The following is a 16,377-nucleotide window of genomic DNA, read 5'->3' on the forward strand; positions in this document are numbered from 1 at the left end:
AAAAATAGAGATTATTTGTGTAATTTCTCCCATTATCGTAAATAGTTAGAATAATTTAATATAGAAATTAAACCCTCAACTGATTTAGCTTTATATCCTCTTCCAAACTTTCCCAATTTTTATGGACTGGGCCATGAGTTCTGAATCAATGCTACTGTTGAGTTTCTGCTCGAAAATAACCAAACACTCCACATCCACCAAAGAGCATGTTTGGAAATTCGTTTCGATATCATTTCAACATAGATTTAGGTGTATTAATTTTTTTTTCTAAACACGTTTAAGAGTTTAAATATGTAAAACGAGTAACTTTGTACCCTGATATGTACTTGAAAAATTTAAATTAGTGACAAAGTAGTCTCTGCTTATTTAAAAAAATTCTTCATTAAAATTTACTGATCCAGTAATTAGCCACAAAAATGTCACTGAAGGGGTTGCAAACAGAAGCTGCTTTGGTACAGCCAAAGTTCGTGCCGAACGTAGTACAACACACTCCTGATGTTTTAGTGCTTTCATGATTCGTGACGCAATGGGACTGGAGTTTACACACTCATTGGAGGCAACTGTACATTTTGCTTTTTCTCTGTACGACTGTACCCAAATAAGCGATACACTTACATAGTGCAAAAAATAATGTCATCATGCATAGACTTCGAGTGATGAGAATTGTGCATACAAGAAGAATCGGTAAACAAATACTCTAGTTTTCAATTTAAAAGTCCTCTCTTATTCCATCCAGGTAGAAAGCAAATAGATTACACTACTATCCCCTAACTCCGACTTGAATTTTACAATGGAGAACAATAATCACTGCAATAGATAGAAGCACTCCACAGAGAGAAGTAAAACAAAAATAACGCAGATCAAGCACAACCCACTTTCTCCATCATGGTGGAACTGACAACGTTGTTTACAAAGGCGTAAAAGCATTGCCTGCAACAATTAGGCATTAAAGTAGATTTCTGAAACTGAGGAGTATTGTCGGAATGACAGCATACTGAGCAAGAGGAGGATGTGCTGCACTTTTGCTGCTCAGAACTGCAGGCAGCTAAGATGGTATGGGTAGCCTGCCTAGCAACTACCTTGAAGGTATCAAAACCTGCATCACGAACAGAAGTGAAATACTTTCATTCAAGTAACAATTATCATTTGCATAAACATGTTTAACAGTTTTACAACATGCATTCGAGAAAAACCACTTCAAAATAAGAAGTTTCTGACACAATTTTTGTTTTGCGTGATAAAAATTGAGAAACCAAGATGAGGGATGGAATTTATGTTTGGCATACGAATGCATTCGGCCACATGACTGATTATTTCTCCAAAATAAGCTGAACTATGCACACACGCTACCTAACTAAAGATCACATATGGATTGTAAAATGTGTAAACAAAGCACCTATAAATATTTCAGCCAATACGATAATGTAAATCTAGCGCAAAAATCTGAATTTTGATAACCAATTACCTAATTTTTTATCTCTGGTTAAGAGCTTCAGATTCAATTTGACAAGAGACTGGATCTCAGTTTTTGCATCGTCAGTTTTTCCTGTGCTTCCATCCTCGAGACTACCAGCTAATTTCTTTTCTTCATTGACAAGATCCACGTCCTTACAAGGGGAGAGGTTACTAACAAACTTGCCACGCGAGGAAGCTAAATCTACCGAGGTTACCTGGCAAGCATTTCTCTCTTCTTCACGAAATGGAGCACCACCCTGGATATTAGTAGGGACCTTTCTAGACAATGGGCTTTCACAATATCCTTCTGAATGAGTATTATGGTCCCTTACACGGTGTATCATCTCCTCACATCTAACTCTACTTTTCTTTTTCTCTTCCAACTTTAGAGTTGAGCAATTTTTGAAATTCTGGAAGAGTCTAGAATAGTCACACTGCTTCTCTTTCGCAGTGTTCCTTAAGTTTAATTCTTTGGAATGTTGATCTTTCAGTTCTGGGAAATTAGAGCGTTCAACTGATGTTTTACGAGCTCCACTACATGAGGGTCTATCTACTCCCTGCCGATTGCTTCTAATTCTCTGAGGAGTTGCTTGCTTCCTCTTTGCTCTGTCCACCATTTTCCAAGCCTTCTCAACATTATCTTTAAAGACTCTCTCATTCAACGTTTTGCCAGAAGAAGGACCACCCTGGACAGTGGATTGCTGCACGCTTGTGGAAGTCCCAGAATGTGAATCATACAGTTTTCCATGTGATAATGATCTAGAATCTTGCTTTTGACTAACCGTACTGCTGGCTTGATCTGCATCACAATGGAACCGTAATGAACCACTCCTCAAAGCATTCCAGTTCTCACGAAACGCCTTAATATTACGCTGCATACTATTGACACCTTTGGCAGGACTTTTTCCTTTGAATCTACTTAACCTATCTGATAAAGGAATAGCAGAAGGAGATGACAGGTTCTGTTGTAAAGGAGATGTCCTTGGTCTTTTAACCACCCGACTGCCTGTTTCCCTCACAATATCAAAGATATCAACGGTTTCACTTGGCTCAGCCTCTGGCACAACACATTGTTGGTCTGATTCTTCATTGGCATTGGTCTCCCGGGAAATAGCACAATCGTGGCAAAACCAATCACCTTCAGGAACAGTATATCCCAGGCCAACACAGTATGTGTGTGAAGCAGAATCACAAAGATCACAAAGTAGTAGAAGATGTTCATCTGTCCCAGCACGACAAACACCACATTTGGTTTCACCATAAGAATCGACAGGACCAATTGCCACATTCCCGTGAGGATGATACGCCTGCAAAAATAAGAGATCATTTGCATATTAGCATTAGTTCATCTACTATATAAATACTAGCTCTTCATTCTTCAAGTTCATTGAGTCACCAGTTAGAATTAATTTATAAATTAAGAGTAGTACGATTTCTTCTCTGGTTCGGAAAAAAAAAAAAAAGATAATTATGATTTCTTTGAACTTTTTGATTCCCTGTTTGGTTTAAAAGAAGTTTTTACACTAACATCTAATTTTGCCATTCACTTGTGACATCATGAGTTTGACAATTTGAGATGTCAAAATTACTAAACAATGACATGTTAGATAATGTAAATTGTATATAAACAACAAACTTTTGGCGGGACAATGTATAGCCACAAACAAAAACGTACAACGAGGCCGAATGATGTATAGGACAGTGAGGCAATAGCACTTCCAAATTTACACTTTGTTTGGATTAAGTGATGGAAAGTGGGAGAGTGTAAAACGAAAGAAAAGGATAAATAGAGTGGAAAGTACGACTGTTTGGATTAAGGAATAGACGGTGAAAGGAGAGGAGAGTGGAAAATTTGTAAGTGATTATTATGATTGATTTGAAAGATATAGAAATATTTCGTAAAACTTGGTAAATTATTTGGTTGGTTATCAGGGCATAAACGAATATTTGCTATGACAATGAAAAGGGCTAAACATGAGAGCTTGTTGGTAAGGGTCCACCAGACATTGTTATTTTGGCACACACATATACATAATTTGTTATGATTAGGGCATAATCGAATATGCTCTTGATACAGTAACAAACCACTTTTGTGTTCCTTCACAACGTCTTCATCCTACTGAAATGAGCTTCACAGATCGCAACACTCACAGGGTGCTATGTTCATAGGATGATGCCAATATGTGGTAGCTAAGTTTAGAATAATGGCAGAGTGTGGAGTGTTGGCAGGGTAGTAACTGATAATGGATAGACACGTGGATGTACCAAATGCTAGTGCCACAATGACTTTCCTTGCATTTCTGATGGTTTGAGCAAGGGACATGCAACCAAGGCACCCATATACTTTGTTTTCATTTCTCCTCAAATCATCCAATCCAAAACACCAATTTCCCATGCAAATTCAGCCCTTCACTTTCCTCAACAACAGTGCATCACTGGAAGCAGACAAAGTCTGATTGCACTTATGCAATGCAACATGGCATCAGTTCCATGAATATTTGTTTAGTGTCTTTTAAGCTTTTGTTTCCTTATTCAAGCCACTTTGTAAAGCTAAGATTATATCAATTTCAAGATTAGAATTGCTTCTAATAAATATGAGGGTTTAAATTTAAAGGCTAGCCGATTCTTAACCTCAAAAATAGCTTCCTACTGATTGTGTGGTATATGCATCCATTCTTTTATCTCCATTCCTATCTAACATCAGGAACCCTCCAAATGATGTTGAATTTAATTAAAATGAATTAGCATTAATGAATAATTATAACATTATTTAAATTATTTGAGTCAACTATGGAACCATAATTTTTACTAATGCATTTAATCAATTTTTAAAAAGTGTAATTGAACTTTGTGACCCGTGATAAATTGGGTCATTCAAATTTAGTGGCCTGCTAACAGGTCCATATTCTCATCCTCATAACACGCACACTTGCACTTGCTAGGTGGACTATAATTGTCTCTCACAAACTGATCAATGCAGTAATTTCTCTTCAATTATCATGGATTTTGAATAAATCCAGGTACTTGTTCTTGATATACCAACATCATAGCATAATGATGCTTCACATGTTAACTTGTGTCTACAAGTAATCTGAACGTTCTAAATTTGCATTAAATTCTTCAAGTGATATCAAATCCATGTAGATCCAATTTTGAAGAGTTCAAGTGATGCCGACTCACAAGCTAGCACACAATTAGGTGTCTGGGCCCATCTAAAAGGTAAATTTATATATCTATCGAAAAATATTTATGTAATAATCTTGTAATTTTGGTGGGTTTTCTAGATTTTTATACACTAGTTTAGTCTCTCAACTTTGATGCAAAATTGAAATTAGTCTTTGTCCAAAACTTTGATACATTTTTGTTCCAAACTATAAAAATAAATGGATATAGTCATTTTAATCCAATTATGTTAAATTGTTTTTCATGATATCATTTGAATTGTTTACACTGAACACATTCCTGCTTCAATGTCAGTTGAAAAACGCATTTGATACGTCAAAAAAATTTAAAGTAATTGGAGTAAAAGGATTATATCTATTTATTTTTAAAGTTTGAAGACTAAAATGTATCAAAGTTTCGAACAAAACAAATTCCACTTTCATGTCAAAGTTGAGAGACTAAAAACATATTTATCATTATTCTTTTCAAGGTAGATGAATTCGATAGAAAGTATGAATTGGAAACCCTATTTTCTGAACAGCTAATCAAATCCTAGCTTGAACTGTAAGATTCATGATCAATAATTAAACACGGCCTATAAATGACAAATAACTAAAAACATATCTCTAGGATCATTTTAACCTAAGGAAACATATGACAATTGAAAAAAAAAATATATATATTAACATAATTCCAGATATTATATGTAAATGAGACAAATCCAAGCTATCTGATGGGCTTTCAAGTTTAAAATTGCACCCCGAATTAGCTATTTAAAATAAACAAAATAAAACATAACAAAAAGAGATTTTAAAAATTCATACGACGCACTTAGCTTTCTATGTGTCATTTCTTAAAAACATGTAAATTTTGAAACCAGCAAGGCCCATACCCGATGCCCACATCCGACCTAGTTTTCTTTCCTTTCCTTTCCTTTCTTCCTAAACCCTTCACAAAAATGCATTGCCTAGGACGCAATTTGAACCTATGATGCATAAGGCAGCTGCAACTGCCTCTGTTGCAGACTTCACTACGTCATCACATTGCACTTGCATTTATGTCGAAACCCGCAAAGTTGTGCCAAAATCGTGGGACTTGGAGATCGCAAATTGCATCATCAGGCTTCCAAATCATGTCAAATCAATAGTGTTAAGGTGGAGGGCACGAGAGAAAACAGAGAGAGAGAGAGAGAGAGAGAGAAAGTAACAGAGAAGCAGGAGAGTGGAAATACTGAATGAAAACGTATATTGAAACTTGTATTACATAAGAAGTATACAAGGACATTTATAGAGAGAGGAATACATTGACAGTCTGTCATACAGTGTGACAGTTAGAGTAGTTTTGTTTTTAACTATAACATACCCCCCTCAAAACTAAACTACTAACATTTCTATATTAAACATGTCTCTGAGAGCTTCAAATCTGTTGAGCCTCAAAGCTTTCGTGAAAATATCTGCGATTTGTAAGTCTGTTGGACAATGGAGGAGCTCAATTCTTCCTTGATTTACCAAGTCTCTTAGAAAGTGAAATTTTGTGCCAATATGTTTACTTCTGCCGTGAAATACAGGGTTCTTAGATAAGCTTATTGCAGACTTGTTGTCTACCATCAGCTGTATGGGTCTTTTACACTCAAATTTCAAATCCTTAAGGAGGGCTTCTAGCCACAAACACTGGCATGCTGTCTCTGCCGAAGCTATGTACTCAGCTTCGCATGAGGAGAGGGCCACAACACCTTGTTTCTTAGAGCACCAAGAGATAGGTGCTCCAGCAAATTTGACAAAATACCCGAAGGTGCTTCTTCTATCAACTGGATCTCCACTCCAATCCGAGTCGCACCAGACTTCCAGAGTGTTTCCTGTGCTATTTGTCATCCTCGGGAACTTGAGACCATAATGGATAGTTCCTTTTAGATACCTTAGAATGTGCTTGGCAGCTAACATGTGACTTTGCTTCGGTTCACTCATGAATCTGCTCAGTATTCCCACTCCAAAGCTAATATCTGGTCTGCTATTGCAGATGTATCTCAACGAGCTGACTATCTGTTTATACAATGAAGCATCCACACTCTTTTCTTCCATTTGTTCAGTCAGTTTTAGATTGGCAGTCACCGGAATAGTTGTACTGTTGCAATTCATCATGTTAAAACGTTTTAAGACTTCACCAATATATCTACTTTGATGCANAACCACTCCATTCGCTGTTTCAGTGAATTCCAGACCAAGGAAATAGCTAAGTCTCCCTAGGTCGGTCATGTCATATTCAGCTTTCATCTTCTTCTTAAATCCTTCTATCTCGTTCATGGACTCTCCAGTCACGAGGAGATCATCGACGTATAAACATACCGTCAAGGACCTCTGCTGTGCGACATATACACCATATTCAACTGAGCTCTTCACAAATCCAAGCTTCAGGAGTAACGCATTGATGTGATCATTCCAGGCTCGAGGTGCTTGTCTCAGCCCGTATAATGCTTTATTCAGCTTGTAGACCTTATGTTCTTCGCCTCCTCTCTCGAAACCAGGTGGCTGCCTGACGTAGACTTCTTCTTTCAACGGACCATTCAAGAATGCTGATTTGACGTCCAGTTGATGAATCTCCCAGCCTCTAGCGCTTGCTATGGCCACCATCAGTCTGACAGTCTCTAACCTTGCGACAGGGGCAAATACTTCTGTAAAATCTTCTCCTTGTTTCTGTAGAAATCCTTTTGCCACGAGACGTGCTTTGAGTTTAGCAACTTCGCCATTTGGTTTGAACTTTGTTTTAAAAACCCACTTCACTTCAATTGCCCGTTTNTGTTGNGGTAGCTCGACCANCTCCCAAGTTCTGTTTCTTTCAATCGACTTTAGTTCTTCAATCATCGCTTCTCTCCATCCTTTGTCATTGAAAGCTTGTTTCCAAGAAAGTGCCTCTGCATCGGCTAGGAATGCTATATGGGCTTGATCTCCAAAGTCTGATACTTCGTTATCAGTAAAGACTTCATAGTCAGCAAGTCTTGTGGAAGGAAATCTTGTCCTCTGAGATCTTCTATTTTCGCTTGTCTCTTTTGATTCACCGATGATTCTGTCGTCCAACCAGCTTGGGACAGTCTGAGGAACATGAGTCTTGGCTACCTGATGACCTTCATCAGATTTCTTCCAGTCGAATGTGGCTGCTTCGTCCACGACAACATCTCTACTTATAACAATCTGCTTGTTCTCAGGGCTATATAATNTGTATGCACCAGTGGGGTGGTAGCCAATGAAGACAAAGGTTTCGCTCCTATCGTCTAACTTCTTCCTTCTTGCATCCGGAATGTGCCTGTAACACACTGAACCAAANATTTTAAAATGATTTACTATCGGTTTAATACCTGACCAAGCCTCTTCTGGCGTGCTGTTCTCCAAAGCCTTTGTTGGGCTTCTATTCAAGAGATAAGCTACTGTTGAAACAGCTTCTCCCCATAGGTAGCTGGGAAGATCTTTGCCTTTTAGCATACAGCGGGTCATATCCAGCAACGTCCTAACTGTCACACTGTATGACAGATTGTCAATGTATTCCTCTCTCTATAAATGTCCTTGTATACTTCTTCTGTAATACAAGTTTCAATATACGTTTTCATTCACTATTTCCACTCTCCTGCTTCTCTGTTACTTTCTCTCTCTCTCTCTGTTTTCTCTCGTGCCCTCCACCTTAACAGTGGTATCAGAGCCCACGGTTTGGGTCTGGTGACCGGGCTCAGACGAGTACGTCTCCCCATGATCAGGCAAGCCAGGCAGAAGGCCAGTGGCGTCGGAGGAATCATGAGAGGTGGGAAGAGCTAGAAAAGCTCATTGTGACCATGTATCGTGAAAGAGGGCAAATGAGAAATGCTGCGTGTTGACCATGGTGTACTCGAATGAAAAAGACAAGACTTCCGCAGGGAGGAAGGTGACCATAGTCCTTTGTTTGAGGGAGGATGTTGGAGTGCAAACAAAGTCCCACATTGAGTGAAAGAAGGACTGGTCAAGGGTTTATATACACATAGATATCTCCAATGGTAAGAGGCCTTTTGGAGTGGTACCAAAAGCAAATCCGTGAGGACTTGGCCCAAAGCGAACAACGTCTTACCATGTGTGGAGTTCTATGTGTGTGTCCATCCTCCCCCCCAACAAATAGTACCGTATGCTGATGCGTTCGATACTAACTACCATGTTTATTTTTATCAATCTGAGACTATTTTAATCATAAGTAGAATACTCTTAGGTAGTTCTGCTGTTGGGAGTAACACAGCAAGATTAATAAAACATCTTTTACGCTACTGAATATGTGTTAAAAGCGTATCCCTATTCCCTAAATTAAGACACCGATTAGGAAAGGTATTCTTCATCATCTTCACTAAATAATAGTCATATATAAGAAAGGTGTATGACATGAACCTGGTCACGATGAGGAACCTTCACGTCCCGGGAGGAAGAAAATACGCCGTGCATGGGGAGCCTGCGAACGTTGGAGAATCTCTGGCGACAAATTGGGCATCGAGACTCGTGCTTAGCCCATTCCATGATGCAGACGAAGCAAAAGTAGTGGCTGCAGCAATCGATTTCCCCTGCGATCGAAACCCCTCGCTCCGCGTAGCAAATCCCGCAACAAACGCTCTCTTCGTCGTCCTCATCCTCCTCTACTTGGGATTTTGCTCTCTTCTTTGGAGAACTTGACGACGCCGACGACGAACCCATCCTCGCCGGATCTCTCAACTCAGAAGCCTGCACCACTTCTCCTTCCGATTCCGAATCACCCACTGTTCAGAACCATATGGTGAAGAAGATGACAAGCTCCACGGCAGCAGAATGTTGCTCTGGCCCAACTCATCACTGTCTCATCTAACTCTTACTCTTGGGCCACAGGCCCAATTTCACATATGAATGAGAGGTGGCCGTTTGAACTTGCCCAAACGTAAATTTTCTGGAAGAAGATCATATTTTATTTTTGTTAATTCAATTGATCAATTATAACTGTTTATTATCTTGATTATGTATGAAAATTTATTATAGTATTAGTAAATTTATAGTTAAATATTTTTTTCTTACATATTTTAAAAATATAACTAGTTGTTAGTTTGGGGTTTAAATATATTTTATCTCTCAAAGATTTGTTTTATTCGTATAATAAAAACAAAATCTTACTTAGTTTCTTAGTCCAAATCCTAAACTCTCTAGAAGAATAATTTGAAAAATAAAAAATAATGCACAACTTATTTGTTGAAAAAAAAAATGTAAAGTTAAAGTCGTAGTTATCATCAATTTTCCTTTTGAAAAACTAAAAGTATATTTACTTTTTAAATCAATATTAACTTTTAATCCAATAATGAAGTAATCATTTAAAAAAATATTTAATAACGTTATAAATAATATATGGATGATGATATTTTGACAACATTTTTTGATAATTTTTTTGACAACGGGACACATGTCATCATTTTATTGATCTATTTGAATTTACGTTTAAAAAATATTTGAAACAAACCAATCACAAACTACCGTTATGAAAAAATTGTTAAAAAAGTGTTGTTGAAAGAAATTTTTGGAAACTATATATCTAGAATCCCTCGAAGGTAGAAAACATGTGTTATATAATCAAAATAAATAAAGCAAATGCTCCAAGTGGTAGGAAGCTTAGTTTCCTTATTTAAAGTATTGCAGACCAGTGAGATGACCAGAAAAAATAAGTGTTTAAATGTCGGATTTAACCAAAGAATACTATATATATATTTAAACCAGTTCTTAATATAAGTAGTGGAAGAGCTCCTTTTGGGAACACTAGCTGAGTTCACATTCAAAGCCTCAATTTACATACAAGTATAATCACCTATAATAATTACTTGTAACATTACAAAACTGAGAGAGCAAAGCCAAGGCAAATATGGTTAGAAAAGTAGGTAAAAACTAACCAAACTAAAAAAACACTAAATATATATCTCAAAATTCCTTTGTGATTCAGTTGTTCTTGGGAGGGTGAGGTCTTGGAACATAATAATCAGCATTCAGAGGCACCAAACCAGACATGTTCACTTTCCCAGAATGCCCATTTATATTTCTTTTACCAACTTTATACTGTTTCACATTCAAAACTTCTTTCCGTTCGGTTGTCAAGCCCTTTGCCGCATTACTTCCATTCTCAGCCACTTTCACCTTTAACTTCGACTGCACTTCTCTAGACATCATCTTTCTCCCACCATGATAAACCTGTTGTGGAAAAAATGCTGCCACATTAGTTAACTCACACTATTCATAGCATATATACAGTATCGCACATACCTCTAAGTCCACTTGACTTCTTGTTGTTTCAGTATTGGTAACCACCACGGTCTTCTTCCCTGAACAATAAAGGTTGCAACAAAGTGAGGCAAACTGATTCAACACAAACAGAAAAGAAAAGAAAAGTTAGTGAACCTTGGTTTTGGGTGTGCGCGCTGGAGAATATCAGAGGAAGCAAAATGAAAACTAGGAGAAAGGTGGTGGACCTTAAGCTTGCCCACACCATTATTGCGAATGGAATAACAGAACGGTAATAAGGGTATGTCGTTGAACAAAAAGAGGAGAGGAATCCTGCGAAAGAGAAAGGGTCTTTCCTTATAGGGTCCACCTTAATCCACATGCATCTCAAATTCTTCTAGCTCTTTGTGAACAAATCACAGAAAAACGATTAATTTATTACTGAGACTTCCATGGTCGTTACTTGGGAATAGGAATTAACGACTAGCGAGAACAATGTTGAAAAAGGGCTTTGTTTTGTTTGTGGGAGTGAAACTAGGGTTGAAGTCAAAGTGAAGAAAAAGGTGTATGATCGCGTGAAATGGAAGATACGAGATGTTAGCTCTTGTCGGCCGTCATGCATGCAACGAGGAGAACTTGTTCGGTCCATCCTCCATGACTCCTATGAAACTTCATACACCTTTTTCGATTCTCCTAACATACAAATGAGACAAGAGTTGTTTCTTATTTATAACCAATGTTTATAAAAGATTGGTCTCTGATTCAGCTTTTAGAGTCCAATATGTAAGGTTTGTTTGTTGATATATCAATATACTATTATTAAACAGTGATGTTGATAGCTTGAAGTTTATACAATTACCTAAAAGTGAGTGGGGATGGGAGAAATAAATTAGGGCACGCTATAAACTAGGGCACCCTTTGTGGTAAACTGTGTATAATGTGCATTATTATATGAAATTAAAGGTAGTTTAGTGTAGACTTACACAGTTGTATCTCTCCTTCTTGGGGTTTTAAGTATGGAGATAGCTTTAAGCCTGTTCTCATTTTGACCAAGATTATAGGGTGCTTTGTAAGAAGTGTTCTCATTTGACCATTACCATTGGCCACCAACAATGTTATAATTAAGAATATTTAATTCATTCAAAACAATAATAAATGTCATTACATAAGTGATTAAATAATGACGGTGACCACAAATGATTAAATATAAAAAAAAAAACATTTTTTGTTTGTTACCTTTGTATTGGCAGACAAGAAAGAATAAAGAAATGTTGTTTTTTCTTGTTTCTAAATTTTTTAAGCTAATTTAATATATAAGGTAAAAATGAGGAATAATTAAGATTTCGAATTAACTGATAATGTTTTATTTGACCCGCCTTTTTTATACATATTATATAGAAATTCAGAAATTCATTTAAGTTTTATGATAAATAGTTAGGAGAGCTCACAAATTAATGGAAGAGAAAATATATTAAACAATAAGAAAAATGATAAATTAACGCCTCCATATGAGAGTTATATTTACTATATATATAAATTAGTGTAATGATTTGATTAAATTTGTATAATGATTCGTTAATGATTGAACTAATAAATATATTGATTGTAGCACATTTAAACGTTACATAACCATTAAAACGCATTCATCATCACCGTTAACATTGTGATAACATTAAAATTCAGTATTCACTTGATTATGATAGAGAAACATGACCTTCTAATTTTTTTTTTAAAGATTATAAACTCTTTTAAGCCAGTAAAATATTTTGATTAAATTAATACAGTTGTGAATTAAAGTCTAAATAAGTAATTTCAATTTAGTATATGCAATCAGTAATGTTTGCATATTATAAAATACATATTATCATTCACACAATAATATAATGAAAAGTTGTGGTTAATATGCAAAATGATGAGATTGCATCATTATTTAATGTGTACCACTAGGCATTACTCCAAAGTAAAGTGAAACCCTATAAAAATTGATATGATTAGATAGATTGGTGACCTAAATCACCAATAATTATGTAATTTATTAGTGATACTGTTAATATTTTTATTGTGGATGAGTCCTTGTTAAAGAAATTGTCCATGATTTATATTTTCATTAATTAGTTGGTAAAAAAGAGATCAATATTTATTATTATGCCTCTTTTTCTTATTTCTCATTATGAATTGTATTTTTATTAATTTCCCATTATTTGAAGTTATGAATAAAATAAAATATAAAAATAAAAATTAATTTAATTTTAAAAATTAATTATATAAAGTTTAATTAGATTTAAATCCATTTTTAATTTGGCATTAGAGTACAATATAGTGAGATTTTACTATTAAAAAATGCGTTTAACATGAGTTATTTTTATTATTTTAGTTATTTGAACTCTCTTTTTTAGTAATAATATATTATTGTTATGTATGTGTAAAGAAAGAGAAAAAAAATTGTCTTATTAATTTTGAATAAAATATAATAAATATATACAAGAGAGAATGTATAATTCTGTAATTTTATCCATATATATAAATATTCTATAATAATGTAACATTATTATTGTAATTATTCTGTAATAATGTAACATTATTATTGTAAATCACCTCTAATAATAACTATATATTCTCTTAATGATGTCGGGATATAATTTATTTTCTAACACTCCCTATCAAGCTGGAGCATATAGATGGTATGGACAAAGTTTGTAATAATAAACTCAATTTGAAATATGTAATCTGTCTTCAAGAGTGTCATCAGCACACTGTCATTTCCGTTCTTTGCCATTATTGATGAACAACAAATTGCAAGAACAAATGAAGGGCCTGCAGCAACAAACTATAGGGACAAACAACAACAGACCTGCAGGGACTACACTATCCTGCAGCAGCTGGAATTAAAAGGCTAATAGCCACAAACCTGTAGGGACTTAATCACCCTAAACAACAACAAAACTTCAAGGGACTTAACTGCCCTAAACAGCAACAAGCCTTCAGAGGCAAATAACAACAAACTTGCAGGGACTACACTACCCTGCAACGGCTGGAATTAAAAGGCTAACAGCCACAAACCTGTAGGGACTTAATCACCCTAAACAGTAGCAAACCTTCAAGGGACTTAACTGTCTTGAACATATGGGAGGCCTTCAGGAAACAAATGTCCTACAGAGGCAAACAACAACAAACCTTCAGGGATTTCACTACCCTGAGTAGCAACAAAACTTCAAGGGACTTAACTGCCCTGGGAGGTCTTCAGAATAGAGAAGAAGATAGCGGAAGCGATAGAGGTAGGACTAGATGTTGGTAATGTTGGTGCATTCGGTGGCACAAGTGGCGGAGACGATGGCCGCGAAAGTGGTCAGCGACAATGGCCGGAGACGGTGGCCGGATGGCAACACCGGACAGATGCGAGACAAAAATCAGAGATTGTCCATTAAAGTATAAAAGCACAGGTTGAAAAAGAGACTTTTAGGGGGCCGCCGGTGACGGCGACCACCAGCGGCAACAAAGACAAAGTAGAAAAGGATCAGAAAACCTGCTCTGATACCATGTAAAGAAAGGGGAAAAATTGTCTTATTAATTTTGAATAAAATATGAGAAATATACACAAGAGAGAATCTATAATTCTACAATTTTATCCCTATAAATATTCTATAATAATGTAACATTATTATTCTAATTATTCTATAATAATGTAACATTATTACTGTAAATCACCTATAATAATAATCATATATTCTCTTAATAATCTCGGGATATGATTTATTTTCTAACGGTATATGTGTCTATAATCTAATATATATATATATATATATATATATATATATATATATATATATATATATATATATATATATATATATATATATATATAGTGGGGTGGGGGGGGTTCGTACGTCTGTTTTTCAGTTGGTACATTTTAGCAATGTGTATCGGGTTTCAGTAGACAAAAATACCCTTATATCATGAATTCTAAGTTTTAAGGTTAAGGGTATTTTAATAATTTTCATTCTCAAAATTAAAAATATAAAAAAGGAAACCCCCAAACCCTTACCAAGCTCTCTCATTACTCCAAACTCTTTCTCTTTCATCCTTTTCACTCCAACATTTTCTCTCTCATCCCTACTCTAGTCCCAATTGAAAAAAATCAAAAACACTTGTCTTATTTTAATAATTTTCATTCTCAAAACTAAAAAAAGAAACCCCAAACCCTTACTCACCTCTTTCATTCCTCTCAACCCTTTCTCCTTCATCTCTCTCACTCAAACATTTTCTATGTCATCTCTGCACTAGTTCCAACTAAAAAAACACTCATTATTAAACGATTTACTTTTGTAAAGAGTTAAGTCATTGACATATTCACCTTCCGAAAAAAGTTCATTCAAAATNTCTTTAATTTCATTATCTTCACTATATATATTACAGCCGACGGTCACAACTTGCACCAAGACTTACAAGCATCCTTCATTTACATTCTGAGACTACTACGTAACATTGCTCCGTGGCCATTTAAATTTTTTTGGTAGAAATTCATTAACTTGTTTTTCTTTACCAAAGAAAAAACAAATCAAAATACAATAAAATTATAAAATCAAACAATAAAAATTCTAAATCTTGAAATTTTATTTAAAATTATAAAGAAAAAATTAGGTGCTTTAATTTTTTTTATTTATGTAAGTATTTTTTTTTCTCTAACCATTTTATTTAATAATGAGTGTTTTTTTAGTTGGGGCTAGTGCAGAGATGACATATGTTTGACTGAGAGAGATGAAGGAGAAAGGATTGAGAGGAACGAAGGAGGTGAGTAAGGGTTTGGAGTTTCTTTTTTTAGTTTTGAGAATGAAAATTATTAAGATAAGGCAAGTGTTTCTGATTTTTTTTCTCAATTGGAGCTAGAGTATGGATGACAGAGAAAATGTTAGATTGAAAGAGATGAAAGAGAAGGGGTTGAGAGGAATGAGAGAGCAGGGGTTTGGGGGTTTCTTTTTTTATTTTTTTAATTTTGAGAATGAAAATTATTAAAATACCCTTAACCTTAAAACTTAGAATTCATAATATAAAGGTATTTTTGTCTACTGAAACTCGGTACACATTGCTAAAATGTACCAACTGAAAAACAGGCATACGCAAGTTAGCAAACCCATATATATATATAATAGTTACAATAAAAAATGAAAAATTATTTAAATTTTAATAAATTATATTAAGTAGGACATTCCAATACATCAATCCTAAAAATAAAATTGTAAGAATTGATAGTCTAATTTTATAAAAACATATATTATATTTTAACAACATTTTTTTATTAAGTTTCTATATCAAAATATATAAACATCAATATTGTTGTATCAAATCTTGAAGATATGAGTATTTCATATATTGTTATAGTGTTTTCTCACGTATATCTTAAGAATTTGTTTTTAAGACAAACTATGAGACATTGCTTTTTATAAATGTTTATACTATGATTTGCAAAGATTTATTCATTTAACAATAAAAAAATCTTACGATAAACATCAACATTAAAAATATATCTTAAAAT

General features: G+C 35.0%; 1 protein-coding gene across 1 annotated transcript; it reads right to left on the minus strand.

Moving 5' to 3' along the window:
- Window positions 1–668: 668 nt before the first annotated feature.
- Window positions 669–9,437, minus strand: LOC106768927. Its single transcript, XM_014654317.2, has 3 exons — window positions 9,012–9,437; window positions 1,466–2,762; window positions 669–1,096 (listed from the first exon to the last, which is right to left on the minus strand). Exons 1-3 carry the CDS (start codon window positions 9,309–9,311, stop codon window positions 861–863), a joined length of 1,833 nt encoding a protein of 610 aa, XP_014509803.1. The 5' UTR covers window positions 9,312–9,437; the 3' UTR covers window positions 669–860.
- Between the last annotated feature and the right edge of the window lie 6,940 nt (window positions 9,438–16,377).

This window comes from Vigna radiata, chromosome 7 (genome assembly GCF_000741045.1).
Source record: "Vigna radiata var. radiata cultivar VC1973A chromosome 7, Vradiata_ver6, whole genome shotgun sequence".
Taxonomy (NCBI): Eukaryota; Viridiplantae; Streptophyta; class Magnoliopsida; order Fabales; family Fabaceae; genus Vigna; species Vigna radiata.

What these genes read in the sequence shown, in the direction of transcription:
- LOC106768927 (XM_014654317.2), bottom strand. Translation starts at nt 9,311, where the DNA reads ATGGGTTCGTCGTCGGCGTCGTCAAGTTCTCCAAAGAAGAGAGCAAAA. An exon ending in AGGTTCCTCATCGTGACCAG is followed by an intron (nt 2,763 to 9,011) that starts GTTCATGTCATA and finishes TTATTTTTGCAG; the next exon opens with GCGTATCATCCTCACGGGAA. An exon ending in AACCAGAGATAAAAAATTAG is followed by an intron (nt 1,097 to 1,465) that starts GTAATTGGTTAT and finishes TTCGTGATGCAG; the next exon opens with GTTTTGATACCTTCAAGGTA.